A 20,945-nucleotide genomic window follows, 5' to 3' on the forward strand; every position below is an offset into this window, starting at 1 on the left:
AATTCAGGGGCTTGTTGGATATGCAGTAAATGGTAAATTATTCAATTAATATCAGACTGGCTCCTGTTGTGACCAAAAGGCTTGTGGATAAACCAGTATGTCAACGAGCATAAAGGAAAACATATGGAAGGAAGGGCACACTCCTTTTCTCTAGATGAGGATCAAGCCCCAAATGTGACAGGGGGTCACTATATATGTCAGGCAGTCTATATTCCAGATAGAAGGTTAATGGATGCATCAGATTGACCAAGAGATGCCCCAAACAGATCAGCACCTAAGTATTTTGATTCCTTGTGGTTACAGTGTGATGAAAACTTTAATTTGGAGATACTCAGAGCAGATCAGTATGCATCTTCTCAATCAGATAATCAGAAAGCTGATCATTTGCTCAAAAAGAACTGTGGACAAAGTGAACAGATACTTAGGTACTTGCAAGGTCTGGCTTGCCAGTGTAGCTCATTCAGCAGTCAGAACAAAGGAAAAACAGTGCAGCAGTGCACAACCACAAGCTGATTGACTCCATCTTCTTGGCAGGGAAAAAAACCTTTTTCCCCACATACCTTATTTTTTTATGCTGTAATTCAGTGCAAAACCTCACTACAGTCAGACATACTTATTCTTCCTAAACAGTATTTTAAGATTTATAACCCCTTCTTGTTTATCATTCTAACTGAAATGGATCTTTAATATAGTCTTTAGTGTCAGATTATGATTTCATTAAAGTTCCCAAACAAGGAAATATGTGGTCTGTGGTACAAATAAACATGCCCTGTGGTTTCATTTCTCTCCTGCTGAGACAAAGTAATTATGTTATCTTTTGTTAGTGTTGGAAGAATTTTAATGACATTTTTGCACCACCTATTTCTATGATGAACCACAAGATATTTTCTAAATAAACAGTCGCAAAGGCCACATTCTCTTTTGAACTGGCATTTAGATATGAGATAAATGGACAGAGTCAGATTTTCTGTAAGATTTGTTGGCAGTGGAATTGTGTAAATTTAATTGCAAGATTTAAATCTTTGAGATTCAATGGAGTTTATGTTGGAACACACTCCTCCTGACTCTATAAATCAAATTCTTGCCAATCCCATCACAAATGTTCAAATTCTTTAAAATTACATCCATATCAATGTCACAGTGATATAATTTTCAAAGAAGAGTGCATGGTTGTATAAATTATGTGGGCAATACCTAAGTGACGAGTTAAACTTTTAAAGAGATGAAGTTATCTCTTAAAATATTGACAGTATTTTGATTACCATGCATTTGAGTATGCATTTTGTTAATTCTATAAAAGTCTGCTTCTCAAAGATATAAAAGATTTGCAAATCTGAATCTCTTCATCATCTGACTGAAACAGTTATTTCTTGATGTTTGGAGATGTATCTGGTTAATTCTTTGTTTCCCAAGCTGCTAAAAGAGATTAAGATCGAGGAGATATTTGGGAGAAGAAAATGAGCATTAATAAATCAAACGCTCCAACATTTCAATATGTGTTTAGATACTTAGGCAAAATGAACAAAAAACTGTTATACACCTATGTATAATATTTCAATGTAATCTACTGGATTGCTTTAACCAAGCACAAAACAGGGCTCATAATTGACATACATAAGTATATGAACCCCAAAAAACTAGATCCTTCAACATCCAAGAGTGAAACGAAGCTGATGAAAATGCTATGTTGATTAAGATTGATGTAATGGAGGATGAAGGATAATGGTTAAACAAGCAATAACTCTGTATATAAAATTTTGTTCCATTTAAATAGGCAGAGGTTAAGCTACAGTACCCCTCCAGCTAACTGAAATTTCTCAGACTGACCAGTGCAATAAATGATTCGCAGTATTCATAAGCTGTGTATGATACCTACCAAACTATTTAATTGTGAACCTCCACCAGATGTGCCATGAACTCCTAATTAGACATAAACACATTTTACTCTTTTCAGCATTTGTACTTCTGTCAAAAAATAAACCCATCTAAACTTTCAACATTGTATTTACCCCACTGATGGAGAAGCCATTAGCTCCAGCAAAGATCTCAGGAAATGTGCAGAATTGATGTATCTGAAATTACCCTACTCAGGCCTTCTCTGAGGCTGCTTCGTGGTTTAAAGTACAACATGCCAGCACCCCAAAAGACCTTGAGCGCTGAAATAAAGCCAGGAAGAACAGTTTTAGTGGGTAAAAGAGAAGCCAAAGAACATACAGCAGTCCTGAAGTATGCTTCTCAGAAGTCACCTCACTGAGGTGGCATATGAATTCTGCACTAATCATAACTTCCTACAGGTTAGGTAGCCTCAAGCTGAGTTTATGGCAGTAAAGTAGCTGTAGGTGAAAATGGGTCACCAGGAGAATGCTCGGTCCAACTTCTGCTGGAGGAATGTCTATAATAACAAATGCCCCATCACAACAGAAATATTTGTCAGGAAGCTCTTTAAAACAGCTAGTTGTGTTAAATACAATAGGAACAGTAAAGAACGTGTGAGAAAGACTTCATTATTTCTGGACTTTGCACTTAAAATCAACACCATAAGTAAATTGCTTTAGTTGAATGCCTTTCTTTAGTATCTCAGCTTTCAAGAGGCTCAGACAGCAAAAGTGAGAATATATCAGCTGCAGAATAATATTTGTGTTCTTTATGGAGGCCAGCCAAGTTAGACTGGACAGGATATGAATTCACTAGTTTGGCAAAGAGGGATATGTCAAGAATAGCTGTTATGTAAGAGCTGGCTTTATATTTTAGTTCCTTTGATACATTTGAATTGAGTAAATGGGCTGGAAAGGACTTTCTGGTTTATTATCCAACCTGCAACAGTAATTGTTAGAAGATATTTAGGGAAAGGATAAATAAACAATGCAAATGTTTTTCAGGGTCCTGAGGGAACCAACAGGCCTTAATAGCCCAGAGCAGCCTCACGAGGGATGCACACACATAGAGTTGTCCAGTGAGCCCAGGAACCCCATTTGGCTCTCAGTTAGAACTGTAGGGCTTGACACAATATATGTGCTACTGATAGTGTTTTAATCACCTTCCTTAGACCCTGTTCTTTTTAAGGTACCTACATACAAAACACCTTAAAATCCTGAAACTATTGGAAAGGCATAAATCTGTTAAAGTGACCAAAAAACCCAACTATCTACTAAGCATACCTAAAGAAATCATTACCAATGACAAACTTCTAGCAGGCACTACTTGTTATATCGATATATGCTCTCCAGTATGGAAAAGCTGAAAAAAAAAAACCTGCCTTATTAAAATTGGATTGAGTATGAGGAAAACTGCTTGTGTTTATATAGTCTTAAATATAGATTATTAGGTAGATAAATGCATCTAATGGCATGAACATCAATTTCCAGAGATTGCATCTTAATTGTTTAGTTTGTATCAATCTCTCCAAATGCAAACTTAATGCTTTTCAGTGCATGTTCTCTATTAGATGATCCATGAACAGCATTAGACAAAATATCATGTGCAAACTGAGCTCGAATTGATTCAGGGCAGGTCTTCTTTGCCTCTTCTGGATCAGTTGGACCCATTAGTTTCCTCCACTCTTCCACAGCATTTTCCTTTGATAAGACCATTATCACTGATGGACCCCTGTAAAATCGGTATAAGAAAGCTCTTTATTCTGAGATGCAGACTTAGCTTTGACTTCTGAGGTACCATGAACGGTTATGATAAGCATTGCACTATCTGAATTTTGCTAAACTGTTTAAGTATTAATATTTGTTACTGAGTGTTTCATTTAAGACAATATCCCATATTTGAAAGCCCAAAAGATTATGATGATCAGGTATTTAGATTTGGAGTTCTTGTCCAAAAATATTCTCGCCCAATAATTTCTCAAGCAAGACAATACATACTGTTTTATCAACAGCTATACTAACAACATTGTGAGAAAGATATTTTGTCCTTCATGGGAAGAACAAGGATTCCATTGGAAAGCAGTTACTTTTTTTGAGAAAAAAATTCCCAAATTAATAGTCACTACACATAAATTTGGAAAGAATTTTAAATCTTCCTTTTAAAGGAAGAGCACTCTGTGCTAGAAACCACTAAACTTGACAGAAAGAGTGACAGAGTGTAAAATCCTTGTACCACTTACGGTGTAGCACGATTTGCTGACACTGTAAATTCAAAGTGTGATGTCTACTTACATAGCTCAGTACTGTAAAACAAGACACTTACTCGGTCATACAAGACACTAACTGTTCATAAAAGGGTTTTCCTTCATGATCCTTGTAAAACTGTGCAGCCATTTCACGAGTTAAAGCTTGTTCTTTTATTTTCGAGATGCTAAATCCAGCCTCTTTAACTTTTTTCATAATGTCATCTAGGAGAATAACAAACAAGCTCATTTTTGATTGACATGGTTTAGATGCAAAAAAACCCCAACACACCCAAACTTTAAAAGTTTTGGAAAATACTAGATGTCTTTTTTTAAAAATCACCAACATCTATTTAAATTCTTGTTACAGTATCAAACACCTGTGGACAACATAATAAACACTTCAACAGTCCTATAAAATGTACAAAAACCATAGTAATTGCATTGTCCATTTTGATGAAGGTGTTAAACCCAGACTGTTATGAACCATAGCAATAGCATTCACTGTTCTCACACTGGATAAAACGTGGACTGTAGCTGTAATGCTATATCAAGTACCAGATGGCCTGCCAGGATCAATCTGGGTTGTTACAAAAAGAGAAGAAACATTCACAAAAGGCAATGATGAATTAGCATTAGAAAGACTACTGAAGCTTACTTTCAGTAGAATAGAATAGAATAATGATCAGAAGAGGCTCTGGATATAGGATTTTTCAAAAAGTGGCCACAAAAATCTTTAAGAAAAGATTCCAAATTGTACGTGGTTCTCTTTTTACTTTTCACTGTGATGTTTCCTCCTTATTCCCTTTGTCTAATGGCAAGTTAAACCAAGGATAGGAATGGATCTAATTGAGCAATGACCCCTTTTGAGTCAGTAGAGGTACCTGTCTGAAGTAAGTAACGTAACTTTGGAAAGTCTTTCTCCTTTGACTTAAAAGGATGTTAGGCAGCTAGCCTTTAAACAGTTCAACTTATCTAAGAACTCTCTTTCTTCAATTCACCACTATTCTTGTGAAGAAAGGCCTATAGGCAGCTTAAGCAAAGAAAATTTCACATTTGAGATCTCAATCTGAATTATGCAAGCCCTGTAAAATTGTTTCTCTGCATAGAAAATACATTTCAGAGAGTCAAAAGAGTGTATTTGACGTGATTTACTGTAGTGTTGTTGTATTGTACTGTATTGCTAATATTTTGTAGAAATGTCTGCATCAGTAGACGTAGCCCATACCTTCTAAATGACTTACCTTTATGAGTCTTAGCAGCCTCAGGTTTGATTAATGCAAAAGTTTGTTCCTGAGGGAAGAAAAACTCTAATTCCTTCTGAGCATCATCAAGTGTAGAACTGCCATGCAGCTGATTAATAGGTACGTCGTCGACTGCATATTGTGCACGCAAACTAAGAGTCATTAAAAGAGGGAAGTTACTGAAAGGAATAGCTGTGAATTGAGTTATGAATTATAATTAGCTTTGACTGAATGAATATATACATTATATAATTATATAATTATTAGATATTATAATATATGAATTAGTGTTGATCTGACAATCTGAAATCTGAACACCTTCCCTCCCAACTCTCATCTTGTTATATTTCCAAGAAATACAACTTTCTTCTTAATGAAACAGCACTTCTGTCTGCAACAGGTAAGATGATATCACAACAGCTTCTTAGAACAATAAGATAAACAGGTAGGACTAAGATGTAAGTTTTTAAAATGCATAGGAGAAGCTTAAAAATACTCTATATAAAATACATAAAATATACAAAATAAAATAAAAATATATAAATAAAATAAAATACTCTACTGACACAAAGTTTTCATTAAGCCAAGAGAAAAATCATTTGTTCTAAAAATAATGGTGGTATTTCAAGGAAAAAAACATCATAAAGAATAGGTTTTACCAACATTTTTTGTCTGACTCAAGAGATCCCATTTCACTTCAATACCCTTTTTTAAACTCAGCTTTTCATTGTGCTTACCATTCATTATTTCTCAAAAGATGCCATAGTTTCTATGTTTCTATTTCTACCACTTAGAAAAGCGGAACAAATTGCAGAAATGCACATCAGTTTCCAGATGATGGCACTATAGTTACACCAATTGGAATGTCATATTCACTGAGATGAGGAATAGGAAAGTAAATTGGAAGCTGTGAATGATGGTTTACTATTGTGGTTTATACCTGTCTGGATTTTCTTTGCAGGCCTCTTCGAGAGTCTTTGGGCCCAGTAAATTTCTCCAGTGTGCTACAGCGTTTTCTCGTGTTAGAGCTAATACAAGAGTTGGACCACTGTGGAATGGGAAAACTAGCATTAAAAAAAAAAAAATTAAACTCCCAGTACTTTTTAAAAGTAGTTTGATTATATATAGTCCAGGCTAGGAAAATGAGCCCTGGTATTAGAGGACTTTAATCTCTGTTTAAACAACTACAGTCTGATAAAACCGTATGAGACTTAAACATGAATTTAAATTGCAAAGTTACTGAGTGTTATCACAACAGTAAGATGTAGAAACACTGCTCATGCCCCAGCCATATCCCAACATCATAGGAAGGGAATATCCAGACATGATTTATTTCTCCTCCCCAAGGTATCCAACACACAGCTGGTTGAAGATTTCAGAGCTCTCCTACAGACAATCTAAGTGCAGCCTTTCAGAGCAGAGTAAACTGGTTTCACTCAAATCAATGGACTTGGCTGCTGACTTTGACATATGAGTTATGGAGAAACTGGTAATTTTTAAAGCCTCGTTTATTTATTTATTTGTTATACACAAGAATTAGCTTATTATCTGCAGTTATCTGATACTGTTTTGACTTTTACTAGGCCTTTAGATACATGTGTATCCTGTACCCATGTATTACCCAGGAAGTGTTCAAGGCCAGTTTGGATGTGACTCTGAGCAACCTGGTCTAGCGGAAGGTGTCCCTGCTCATGGCAGGGGGTTGGAACTAGATGACTTTAAATGTCCCTTAAAACCCAAGCCATTCTCTGATTCTCTGATTCTATAATTATTAATTGTGAAAATTTCAGTCTTATCCATAGATCCACATTCTCATTTTTCATTTAATATACCTGGTCATTTGCTCTAGAAGGACTGGGAAGTAGTCTTCATTTACATGCTCACTGTAAAATGCACGTACTTGTTCTTCAGATAGGACTATTTCTTTCTGCATTGCTATTTTGAAGCCATCGTCCTTTATCCTTTGCATGATAGAATCTGTTAAATATATTGAAATAATGCTGAACAGCCATCCATGCATCACTTTGCACGCTTTTAGAGAAATCACGTGGACTTTTCAATGATAATGTTAAATTTTTACAGGCAAAATAATTTCCTAACTAAAGAACAGAAAACAAATTTAAAGCAAATGTTATTGCACTTCAGTAGTTGCCTGAACACTCAGAAAGCTGATCCTCATCTTCTTAAGGTTTTCTCTTACTTCCAAAACCTCATTAGGAAGAAGGTCTAAGGAACTAAAATAGGCGAATGTTTATTTAACTAAGTCTTACAAGACCACATGGGCAAGTAAGCTGTATTTGGCACAAGTCAAAATAACTCTGTAATTACCTACAGATGATGTAATTACCTGCAGAACTGCTGTTCTAAGCTACATAATAGACAACCATCAAGAAAATAAATACTCAAGGAGAGATCAAAATTGTAGTCTTTCAGATCCTGTGTATAGCTTATTTCAAGTACAGAAATTCTCAAGTTAGAAATAAAAGTGTTATCTAAAATCTAGGAAGAAATGCAAATATATGATTGAAAAGAAAAGTAAACGTTTGGATGAAGGTTCATGTTAATGAGGTAGGTTTTTTTATTTAATCTGTAAAAATGTTTCCTGTTTAGACCCGCCCTTGAGCAGCAACGCCTTATGCAGCATAGAATATCTTAGACTGTATCTTTTTCACCTTGCCATTGATCTATCTTGGAGCTGCCATTCAAGAATATCAGCCACTTCATTATGGTGGGAAATATGGTCCCCTATAGAGCATTTGAAAATACTAGCTTATCTGAGATGTCTTCTAGAAATACTCCATCCAAATATACATTCTACAGCCTTTCTTGAAAAATCAACCAAGGGAACAAAATAGCATTGACGTTTACATTCTCAATATATGAAAAACATTACCCATATAACTTCATTCCACACAAAGATTACTGTTGGCCTTATTCTGGGGAAACAATATAACCTAAAAGCATTTCATTATTCAAGTTAAAATTATTAATTCAAAATTCAAAATATGAGACTACTTATATACCCTAGATACAAAATACAGTTACATTAACACTTACTTCGTCTTTCCTTTAAGAGTTTAGGTCTAATTATGGCCAAAGTCTTTTCAACTTGCTGATCTGATTTATGTATATGAAAATTCGGGAAAAAGAAGCCAAGTTGTCTGCTGGCATCTTCGACACTGTCTTGCACGTCGCATAGATTTACTAGGCTCTCAGCTTCCACAAGTGCGTGCCCACTAACGAAACATGAAGCAGTAATACAGTATTTAAGTCACTGCACGTGTCGTGTTAATAAACTGGCTTCTTGAAGATGTATTTGTATGTTAAAATTTAGTGAAACATAAGAATAGAATGTAAAACTAAGCTTTTATGAAATTCAGATTTGTGAGCAAAATAATGTTTCTGAGAAGACAACTCTTAATCTTCTCAAAAAGTGTCTCATGTGCCTCATGTGCTCTGAAAGAGAAATCTCAGTCACACAGCTTTAGTAATTCCCCTCTTGCTTATTCAAGACATTCCCTCTGTTTCATGAGAAAGAATTACTACTGGCAAAGCTACAGTGTATAATAAATTATCAATAAAAGGCTTGTGCTTTATTTGTGTACAGCAGGATCATAAAAATGATAGCAATACAGAAGTGTCTTTAACAGAGATACTTCTCATTGTTACTTACCTGTATTTCAAAGGTTTATATAGATATGTAAATAAAGTCCCTCTTAGACATTTACATAAAATGCAGTCTTCCTCAGTTGTACTAAATTAATGCAGAAAGGGATACAGCAGGCATCAACAAAAATATCAGTCCTTATGACAAATTATTTCTTGGACAAAGGATTTAAGTTCCTGTTACTTCAAGTAAGTCTCTTGTTAAATGTAAAACTTGATTTGATATTTGAGTTTTTGTGGACACTATTGTCTGAGACTGTGTATACAACCATCATCCTATTTCTCTGCAAAGTTGCTGTAGAAGAAAAACAGACATTCCAAGATACCACGGTTGTGAACAACTAATCCTTACAGTCTTTTATGTGTCGTGGAGCAGGGTGGGGGTACAAACCCCAGTACCCTATCCCCTTTCTGATGGCTTTTACAGTGTTCCCAGGGAGACCAACATGCCTTAGGTGTTCCCTGGTCTCCTCTGAGCCACATATACAGCTTCCCAGGATACAAAGGAGTGAACACGGGCAAAAGTTCAACCTTCAGTCAACAGTGCTGGCATTCACTTGGTCTGGGTGAATTAGTATGAAGTAGAATTTCATGGGCTACATCACTTTTGAAGTGTAGCATTGTTTCCACTGGTCTGACAACCCATCCAAGGCTAGTTCAAAGAGATCAAAGACATTTTCTTGTCCTCTTTAACTAGGAATCATGGAGTTTCTGCAATTGCATCTCTAGTGGTGGTCTTGTGAAGGGCCAGGTGAAGAACTCTGCCTACTCCCTGGACCCTGCGCACATGGGCACGTCTGCATCTGTAAGAACATGCCTTGGTTTGTGGTGTGCTCTGGACACTGTAACTGAATCACATACACACATTTTCACTGCTAGTTACCTCTCTGGCTTCTCAGGCTCAGAGTCATGTGCTCCATGTAGTTCTTTCCAATGAGGAATAGCATCAGTGTCTTCTTTTCTAGTGAATACCAAAACATGGCATGGTCCACTCATCATGAATTGAACAAACTCCTCAAAGTCAGGCTAAAAAACATAATTTTCCATCATGAATTGCAGGAACTCTGAGTTTATCATCAGAAATGAGACAATAATTCTTTCAAAGTACTCATAAATTCCTATTCAACACTGACACACATATAGATTACTCAGCACCCTGTTAGATTTTTTGCAAAGTTTTTTGATCAATCATTTGAGACAACATTATCAAATCTCTAAAACAAAATTAATTGAGATTAGGCAAGTAGTATGTTGTCACAGGTTAAAATGCACATGTAAGGAGTGAAGAAAATTATCTAGAAACTTGATATTATCACGTGGTATGCTTGCTGTACAGTATGTAGTGTGACATAGCAAACTGCAGTACAGTTCCATAAATAAGTTTTGAAGCTAAAAATCATGTAGCTGACTATAAATATAGAACACTGAGATATTTGTAGGCTTTCCCTTAAATCATTTTGCTATGTTCTTTTCACTCCTTCAGTTTCAACCTTCAATCCTGTAAGTGTACACTTTAATCAGAAAAATAGCTTGTGAAGCTGTTGTGAGTTTTTAATCTTTTTTTTTCTTGTATGTCACCTTTTCCTTCAACATTGTGGATATCTATTCTCCTTTTAAATATTTTCCAAAATCTTTTCTTTACCAGTCACCCATCATAGTGTATGATACATTTTTCCTTAAATAATACAAGGATGAAATATTCACATGTATGCTTTAAATTCATTGCTTTTCTCTTTCAATTATCTTCATTTCTGTGCACGTGCTTAACCCATTTCTCAAGGTCACAAAAGCACAGAATCACAGAATATGCTGAGTGGGAGGTGACCCACAAGGATCACTGAGTCCAACTCCTCACCCTCCACAGGAGCAGAGTCACACCATAAGCCTTGAACTCAAAAGAAACAGAATGAATGCTAGTGCAAAAATGTTAGGTATGATGCATAAGGGGAGTATTTATATTGAAGTGGCTTCAAAAGTACACTCACTCATGTAGAAGAACTAGATATAACACTGAGATTTTACTGTCCTGGATCACTCAGCTTCATCATTATAAACAAACAGTTTTTGCTTCCAGTTTCATCTGAAGGGATATTGCCTTGAATCGCCATTCTGTTATAATAGGCAGACTCTGAAACTTCTGTAAGCTTGCAGAGTATTAAATCAGTAATAATTTTGCCCACTCTTCACAAAGGAATCTATATCCTGTATTGTCACTTTGACATAATTATTTTTTCAGCTTAGAATTAAACTTAAAGAATGTCAAATAATTGGTCTCTCAATACGCATAGGGCTCTCTTGAACCACTTCTTATAGTTCATAGCAGTTTTATTATTTTCCCTGTCCTAATGTTGTCTAGGATCTACTGTGGTATAGTAGTGCCATTTTCCACTCTCCGTGATATTTGAAAAGTCATGGCAGCAGGTGAAGTGCCATGTAACTGGAAAAAGGGAAACATAATACCTATTTTTAAAAAAAAGGTAGAAAGGAGGACCCTGGGAACTACTGCCCTGTCAATATCACCTCTGTGCTGGGGAAGATCATGGAACAGCTCCTCCTAAAGTGCTATTTCACGTGGAGGACAGGGAGGTGATTTGAGACAGCCAGCATGGCTTCACCAAGGGCAATTCTTGCCTGACCAGACTAGTGGCCTTCTACAGTGAAGTAACTGTGTCAGTGGACAAGGGAAGGGTTATAGATGTTGTTTGTCTGGACTTCTGTAAAGCCTTTGATGTGGTCCCCCACAATATCTTTCTCTCTGAGTTAGAGTGAGATGGATACAATGGGTGGACTGTTAGATGCATTAGAAAGTGGTTGGTTGGTCAGAGGATAGTGGTCAATGACCCAGAGTCCTGATGGACATCAGTGACCACTCGTGTCCCTCAGGGGTTCCTACTCGGACCAGTGTTATTTAATATCTTCATTAATGATGTAGATGAGCAGATTGAGTGCACTCTCAGCAAATTTGCAGACAACACCAAGCTGAGTGGTGCAGTTGACCCACCTGAAGGATGGGATACCATCCAGAGGGACTTAGACAGGGTAAAGAAGTGGGCCCATGAAGATGACTTACTCTTGCCTCTATTTCAAAACTGTCTCCTTCTAACCTAGAATCTCAGCTTTGCTAAAACCAAGCCCTTCATGATTCTTTCAAGGTCTCCCTGTTACTTCCTTTCTAAATCATAGTGGAGGTCTCTGGTGATTTCAATCGATTTTCTTTTTTCTCTCTGACTCTGGTAGGAACCACCTTATCTTACTCTCCTTCATTTCGAATTCCACGGGAACACTTTCCCAGCTTCTTCTTTTGATTATGCCAACCCTTTCACTGATCCCTTCCACTGGTTTCTCTAATAATATCAAACAAACTGTTTGTCTACATATAATTCCAACCTCTATCTTACACACATCTTTAATAGGAGAAGGTATAAATATTTGCTAAACAACTTCATTTTTATGATTCTGTAGACTTAATTTTAGCTATCATACTGTCAAAGAATATGACAATATCCAGGTACTAGTGTGCAAGATCACTGCCATTTAATGGTAGCCAACCATTAATTTCAAAGTTCTTTTATTGAACTTTATGTCTGTCCTTAGCTATTGTTTTCCCCTAATATAGCACAGGGACAGAAAAATAGATTTCAACTTACATACTTTCCCTGTCTGCCTATGCACGTGCCTATTGCCAGTACTACCCCATGATTAAAAGCTGTAAAGAAATAAATAGCACAGTATATAACTTGACTTATTTTCTGGTTGGAAGAATATCAGTCTGATAGATACATACTGTTATATAGATTACACTGGATTTTGGGTTTATGCCACATTTCAGCACCTAACAACCAAGGTAGAGTAATTGCAGAAACAACCTATACAGCACTTCAGTTTTCTTTCCTGCAAAGCTCACTGTCTCTGTTATAACAGATTTTAAAATTAGTATAATTTTATCTTGATATATAGTGTTATGAGTTTAGTATCATGTCTAAGGGTCATATGCATTCAGATAATAGGAAGAAGTACAAAATCTCTTTAGTATTTAATCAGAGTTCAGTTTAATTTAGTTGGAATATTGAATGCTACCTTGTGATATTTGTATGAGTCAGTACGAAAAATAGAGTGAGAATATATCTTTTTTTGTGAACTAAATCTACATTAATTCAGTTCTTTGACATACTAAAAAATTACAGTACAGAGATTTGCAACCACATCTAGTTACAGGGATATGTTTTACCTGTTCCTTTCGTTTAAGTTTCTAGTTTGTTTTTACCTGTTCTTTATTCCGGGCATAGAACACTCTGATTTGCTCTTCAGTTAGCACTTTCTCCTCTGCTGCTTTGATGTCAAATCCTGCTTCTTTAATCTGCAATTATTCAGTTATTACTCAGTGGCATTTGAAAATGGGTATATATTGTATATATATATTGTAAATCTAAAGATTGAAAATTATCTTAAATTTAAAATTCCCTGAAAGTCAAAATATATTCAAAATATAGCAGCTATCTTTGCCTAAACTGAACTTCCCGCCTTTCAAAACACTTCACTAAATTCAGCATTACAATATTCCTAAATTAATGTTTGTGAAAAATATAGTGCAGTTCAATGTATGGAGTACATTCATTCAGTGGTTATTAATCCCTTTTATCTCACATTGAATAAACTCCTTTTGCCCACTGTGACCGGCTAATATGCAAGTACTTCTAAAAATGTTATTATAAACTGTATTATAATCGGGGTAGTCTTATAAATGTGCACTTGTGGACAATTTGTATCAGGCTAAACTACTTAGCTTCAAAAGCAGCAAATAAAGAAAAATTGAATCTATTTTACTGTTTTCTCTTTTAAGTTACATTACTGCACTAAATTCAAGTATATGTAAGTGATATATGCTTATATGACCTGCATCAAAATTCATAGTCCACTGGTATGAGTTTTATACCATATACTGGTATTTTCATAACAAAGGCACTGTCCAGCCCCAATACTGATCATATGCTAATATTAATCTGCTTACCAGCACTCTGCTCTTTAAAAACCCCAATGGTGCTGCAGAGTGTTTCCAGACTGCCTCAATAGGGTTGACTCTGGAAACAGTGTAGGTACACACCTCATAAGCCAAGTAGCAAGCTAAATCATTTTCAAACACTGTCTGGTTTTGTTTGTTTGTTTGTTTGTTTGTTTGGTGTATGGGTTTTTTTGTTTTTTGGGGTTTTTCTGACCTTCCTTTCTGGCCACGGTAGAGTAATTGCCGAAACAACCTATATAGCACTCTGATTTCCTTTCCTGCAAAAGTCACTGTCCCTGTCACAAAACTTTTAAAAATCTGTTTATCTTGAGTTTATCTTGATATACAGTGTTATAAGGCATGTTTTTTGGTAACAGAATCAGTGTGAATCTTGATTTACCTCATCTACTGGTATAAAATATTAGAACAATAGTATAAATCTGAATACCATATTATTTCAGGTCAAAATTATTGTGCTTTTATCATCCTTACCAGAGAAGCATTAACAGATCTTGTTCTAAAGCCTGGGTATAAATTAGGATCTACTTAGTCTTACATCTTGCTACTATGCCTCTTAAATAAATAGGATGAATTAATATTTTAAAATTCTGTCCACCTTTTGTTTAATTTCTTCTACACGTCCCGCTAAGACATCACTAGGTTTTATAATTCCAACAGAATATCTGAGAATTTCTTCTAGAAAAGGGAAAAAAATAATGTGTTAATTAATACATTAATCAAAATAAATACACAACTAAATGCTTCATTTCTTACAAGTGAGTTTCTCTAAATAATTCTCCATTTTAATATTGAGATGGATAAACAGATGTTCCAAAAATTGACTCCAGCACTTCAAGCATGTCGTGGAGTGCAGGACCACCCTTGGCTATCCCTGAAATACACATTCCTGATGAACCACATTTTTGGGGGTTAATACTGGGGAGAAATGGTTCACATGCAGGTAGCTATAGTGAAAAAATTTCAGCTTAAGATGAAGACTTTGTCTAGGGAGTTCTGTATGTACACGAGTAGAAATGGGAAAGGCATTATTATTACTAAGGAAAATTCACTAAGTGAAAATCTGTACAAATATTGGAGATTCCCTGTAAAATACGCAGTTCTCGTCATAGAAGATGTTTGATTCTTTAGCATTGTAAATGCTAAAGTTATTTGTAATTCATAAGTGTTGGTCACACATGCTTGCTATCACAATCTAATGTTTAAAACAAGATGTTCCTTGCTGTAACAGTACGGGCACACTGTTGCAACATCCATAGCATACAGATCCTTGAAAAGGTCAGGCATAAGTCACTTGAACCATACAATAAAGAAGGCATGGAGAGGAACAAGAAGGGACACATCTTAATCCATGTCTGTGATCTAATGCCTTCTCACAGGAAAAAAAATAAAACAAGGTCAAGAAGGAGATGAGGGAGGGGTTTACTCCATCTCAACATTGAATAATGGCATTCTGTGCATATATGAAGGAGTAGGAATATTCAGTAGCCACAGATAACAATAAAAATAGAAAAGTTTAAAGTCTCAGTTCACGACAAGCCTGAGATAAATCACAGACAGGGGACTCTCAAACAGGATGGTACTTGTTTTTCAATTGTTTTGGAAGCTTATTGTGCTATAATGTGCATTTATGCTCTTACATAAGTCTGTTCTTAAATCTAGTCTGGCGAAACAGTTAATTAAAATAATTTGAGACACAAGGCCTGCCACTGATTGACAGATTAACTCTTTCAGTCCTCTCAGGTTGCCCTCACCTTAGTACTCCACCTCAACAAAAGTACATAGCCAACACAGGGACTGTGTAGAAGTGACTTTCAGACCCTAATTTTACACAGAAAAGTTCTCTGGCATGTGTTGCTTCTGTCTAAAGTCTGAAGGTTCCCAGTGTGGGGGTGAAAATACTAATGATGACAGTCCAATGTATTAATTGCCCTACAGAAGAAGGTCCAAACATAGCATCTAATATTATTAACTCAACCAAAGGAAGGTCTATTAGTGCTTGACACAGACAATTCTTAATCAAAAGACATTTGTTCTCTTTCTTCCTGTTAACATTTCTAAAATAAATCAAATATATTTACCCTCATCTGCAGTCTCCTCAATAGTCTCTTCTGATGACTTTTCTTCTAGAAAAACAAGTTCATCTACCTGAGGTAATTGGAAATAAAGTGAAAGTACACCACCAGTAAAAGGTAAAGTCACCAGACACATCTGTCAGATCTTTACAACACTTCTGTCTTAATTTAAGAAAGGATTTTCTACCCTGGAAAACAAGCAAGTCTAAGAAAGACCTTGGGTCAGTCTGATTTTCCTTGAGCTGCCGTTTGTTAAGAGTCTCTTCTTACTGTACGTGGAGTTCTTTGATCTTTTTCACTTAAAACAAACAATGAGACATAACTATTTCTCATGTCTTTGTTTCATATGATGCAGCTACTAGTTATATATTAAAAATACTTAGCCCTGAAAGAAAAAAAGATTACTAAAACCTTTATGTGCTAGTGACATTTTGTCCATTTCTCAATTTCTTGCATTAGTCTGTAAATTTCTTAAGTTTTTATAAAGAACCATAATGGACATTTGTTTTTTCTGGAGAAAATATCCAGAAAGGGAGGATTAATACTGCTACTACTATAAATTCCAACTGTAGAATTGTTTGCAGTGTAGGCTATTGAAGTCAGACTAAACTGTCCTAATGTCCTCATGTTATCTGGAAGTCAGGAGTGAAAGGTGATGGAATAAAGTTGTTGAAAATCCTTTGGCTTTTGTAGTAAACTGGATTCTTTAAGTACGGAGCAATCCCCACAGCTTTGAACAACCTGATCTAGTGAAAGATGTCACTGCCTGTGATCTTTAAGAGTCTCTTGGAACCCAGATAATTCTACGAAATTTCTGCGAAAAAAGCCTGTCACATATATCACTTTACTGTTAACACGAAAATACAAAAAAATAAACATTACCTAAAACACTATTACAGACGTTGAGAGAAACAGAGTAAGTATAATAAAAATATACATTTATTTTTAATTATCTGGTTTGTGAGTACCTCAGTGCGTTCCTTCTCTCCAGCTGCAATTTGCCTCTCTTCTTCCACTAGATTTGTTACTTTCTTAATTATAAGAGGAGCATTCACACCTCTCACTATATCAATAATTTTACCATACTGTAAAAGAGAAAATAACACTTTCAGTGAGTTTTCATCACTTAGTTTACACATTTACTTCAGCTTTTGAAACATGTTATATCTTGTTAATTATTCCAGCTACAAGACCACTTCCTATACCCATGAAGGAATATCAAAACTAGTCTCTATTAGTTCAGAATGAACCTGCTTTTAATTCCTTACTTCCTCCTCTACCTAATTTTCCATGTTTTTTTCCAGGCTCACCATTAACAGTACAGTTGGAAGGAAATGCAAATATGGATTCTACTAGCTTTTAATTTCTATAACATGGAGTTTTCTGTATTCTCTTTCTTTTTTTTTTTCCTGGTTTGTTTGGTTTTTTTGTGGGTTTTTTTGTGTGTGTTTTTTTTTGTTTTGTTTGGGTGGGTTTTTTTTTGTTTGTTTGTTTTGTTTTGTTTTGTTGGTTTTTTTTTCACATTACATTGCATTGCATTCCAGGGCATGTTCTGCCATGTTTAGGTGCACCATAACGAAGCTAACTAATGGTGACCAAAGATACTACTAACTTCTCTAGGCAACATTCAGATTCAAACCTGAAAGTGTCCTGAATATATCATTGTTTGTGGTCCCTAGTTATGGGGATTCAAATCCTGGCACCCTCAAGTGAAAAAACCCCACCACTTCCTAAGTGAGCAGTGTTCCATGGTGGTGTCCTAGGAGAACAACCTCTCTGTGTCCATCAGTGAGAAATAATAAATATATGATTATTTGCTACAGTTCCTGAAGTGTGGCAAACATGTTTTTATTTGTTATCTTAAAAACCTTATAGCAACAGGAATTTTAAACTCTATATCCCTGATGGAAAATGTGCATAAAATAATAATTTCCAGTGTAACCACATGTAGGCACTTTATGTGAGGCAAACCTGGAAAACTTACATGGATTTCTCACTACGTAACTACCAAAACATAGCTCTTCTGTGGCTGTATTTGCAACAGCCACAACAAAAATGTGCTCGAGAGCCACCAGATTTAGGAATGGGAGACAGCTCAAGTAAACAACATCTGATGATACCGTTCTACATACTGCAAAATTTAAATAGAGAATTTATACTGCTTCGCATCTATTTTAAAATCTTGAAAAGTTAAGGCAAAAGTAGGCAGCACATTAAAAGAAACTGATGTGATGTACTTACAACACAAAAAAGAAACACAGGTTCACAGTTATTTCTAAATGGTTTCAGAGTTTCAATGTTGTCAGCCTCTGCCTGAAGTCAGACAAAAAAGATTATTTGCTTTCAAAGTGTATATGCATATGTATATGTATATATACATATGGAGATAGATAGATGTAAACCTTTTTTCCTGTAAAAAAACCCACTCTCCTACATACTTAAGTGTTACAAACTCAAACTGCAGTCGTAAGTACAAGTAACAGTCCTTATGGTGATGAAGAAGGAACTGTTTTGGCAACATGGGATTGTCCTCCCAATGTATTACAGCAATCAAGCATGAAATAGTATCTTCTCTTGATAGTATTTTCTCCTGTAGGTTATAATAATGTATATAAAGGAAGAAGTATATATATACTACTAGTGTAAACAGGTATTTTTACTACTACAGTTCTGTGATAATTTATTTTTAATTTTCCCCTTTTTTGTTCTCTTAAAAATGAAATACAAGGGAATATTTAACATAAAAAAATGCAGTTTTTCAGAGATGCACAAATTTTAAATGTGATAGTCCATAATGTAGAGACTTAAAACTAAAAATCATATAGGCTGGCTTTTGAATATTTCTGCAATCTCATCAAGAAAAACAAAAGTTTTGGCATATCAGCCCCATTTTTATTATAGATTCTTACATATTTGTTTCCAGTTTTTAATCTACTTCTAAACAAAGTCATATGAGGGGATATGCAGAAGAAGAGACAAGCAGGCCAAAATTATCACAACTCAGCATAAGGACAGTAAAATGAAAGCTCTGTATATGCAGATAAGAAGATATATTCAAATTAAAATGTTAATAAAGTCCCACACAGAATCTACGTCCTTACCACGGCAAAGTATAACACATTGTCTTCACTAAAATCATTCTTCAGTTTTCTCAGTACATTCAGCACAGCTTTGCAAGGACCACACCAAGCTTGATACACATCTATTACTGAAATGTAGTAGTTTGGAATTACTAACAGCTGACTTATAAAATGAAGTTATAAAATGAGACACATTTACGTTGGGGTTGGAACAGAGCTGGGAAGGCATTCTCATGTATCTTTCAGTCCTCTTCTAGTCAATGTGAATAATCATGAGTTATTATTCAATCATAAATAAATCAATGTATTCAGTGGATATATTAGGATTTCCTCTTTAATTTCAGTTACTTTTGACATAGGAAACCTACTTTTGAGACTATTTGAGTTTATTAATTTGAGCAACTTCTTTTCTCTCATATTCCTTTTCCTTTTAGTTGCTCTTTTTATTTTCTCGCTGTTGCTTTTCATTCTTATCTAGGCCTTTTTCCTACAAGATTTTTACCTCCCTGACCTGTGCAGATCATTTCTTTCCTGTAACTAACCCTCTGTAGATATGATTTCATTACACATTTGTTCCTTCTACCCAAAGGCAATTCCTAAGAGACCTAGTTTTTGGACTAACTTAACTGAAAACTGGGAATAATACACATAAGACAACATGCACTCTCAAGAATGCTGCAGTATAAATTTAGTGTAGTCTGTGCAAAATTTTAGGGAAAAACTTCCACAGAGGTGTGCAGCCCCCTACCATAGACAATATCATGCTGGAAATGATTCTTTGGTATACATTTATAAATATGTGTTCATATAGCCTTTCTTTAAAAGATAATATGGCACTAGTCATCTAGGTTCGTTATGATTATCTATTAAGGATTATATATAAGTATGAAAAACTGCATTTTCATGAGAGATTAAACAGAAAATAGCAACTGTTAGTACCTACTATACCATTTGTCTGCAGCATTTCATCCCACTGGTCTTGATTGGTTATTATGATCTGAAATAAAATCAACTGACATTTTAACATCTTAAAATAGAGAAAAAACATCCCTTCCTCTCTCAAATAGTTCAAGTACTTAAGATTTATACCTGGAGTGGGACTTCTTTCTTCTTGCTTGCCATTTCCCTGTGATTATAGTAAACACATTAAAATATGAAGCACATTTAACAGTTTTTTACAAATCTGTGTGACATGCAGAACTGATTTATATGGTTTTCAGAACATCACTGCCTTCTGATTTCCTTAAAATTAACTCAACTGAAGCGCCTACAACAATGGCAGTTAATGCCCCATGTGGGAATTATGTGGAGCAATATACAGCTAGTTTGGAAAGCCCACATAGTACAGGAAACAGAACAAAATTTACCTTCTTAATTTCCTAGGGTGTTCAAAACTTTTGGCCTCAACAATTTTCAAGCTTATAATTCTTTAGAATAGCTACAGGGACCTTGATGGGATGACAGCTGCTGTAATACTGGACCATTTCAGAAAAATATTGATTAAAGAGCTTCCACTCTAATAACATCAAATCAACCTTTCCATCTGCTGGGATACATGAAAAACAATGACATGCTTGTGCCCCATAACTAATCTCCCAAAATAAATCCTGATACATTCATTATTTTGTCATTAATAAATAATGTCCTTCTTTTTTTTTTTTTTTTTAATATATAATTAACTGTGAACTGGGTAGAACAATGATTTCAGTTAAGAGACATATATGGATTAAGTTTGACTTCAGTTTT

General features: G+C 35.3%; 1 protein-coding gene across 1 annotated transcript; it reads right to left on the bottom strand.

Annotated features, from left to right (window-relative positions):
* Positions 1–3,383: 3,383 nt before the first annotated feature.
* Positions 3,384–20,321, bottom strand: NME8 (NME/NM23 family member 8). Its single transcript, XM_050318095.1, has 15 exons — positions 20,289–20,321; positions 20,139–20,196; positions 19,221–19,327; positions 18,361–18,432; positions 17,088–17,204; positions 16,126–16,192; positions 14,643–14,722; positions 13,292–13,384; positions 9,911–10,053; positions 8,419–8,597; positions 7,194–7,338; positions 6,302–6,409; positions 5,362–5,513; positions 4,198–4,342; positions 3,384–3,606 (listed from the first exon to the last, which is right to left on the bottom strand). The coding sequence occupies exons 1-15, from the start codon at positions 20,319–20,321 to the stop codon at positions 3,384–3,386; spliced, it is 1,722 nt and encodes a 573-aa protein (XP_050174052.1).
* Between the last annotated feature and the right edge of the window lie 624 nt (positions 20,322–20,945).

This window comes from Myiozetetes cayanensis, unplaced genomic scaffold, assembly GCF_022539395.1.
Source record: "Myiozetetes cayanensis isolate MyiCay16 unplaced genomic scaffold, myiCay2020 scf1, whole genome shotgun sequence".
NCBI lineage: Eukaryota > Metazoa > Chordata > Aves > Passeriformes > Tyrannidae > Myiozetetes > Myiozetetes cayanensis.

Excerpts from the sequence above, each read along its gene's own strand:
- NME8 (XM_050318095.1), bottom strand. The coding sequence starts at position 20,321 with ATGGCAAGCAAGAAGAAAGAAGTCCCACTCCAG. Across the intron at positions 17,205-18,360 it reads CTGTGTTTCTTTTTTGTGTT|TATGGTAAAATTATTGATAT; the intron begins GTAAGTACATCA and ends TCTCTTTTACAG. Across the intron at positions 5,514-6,301 it reads TGCAAAGAAAATCCAGACAG|TTTGCGTGCACAATATGCAG; the intron begins GTATAAACCACA and ends AATGACTCTTAG.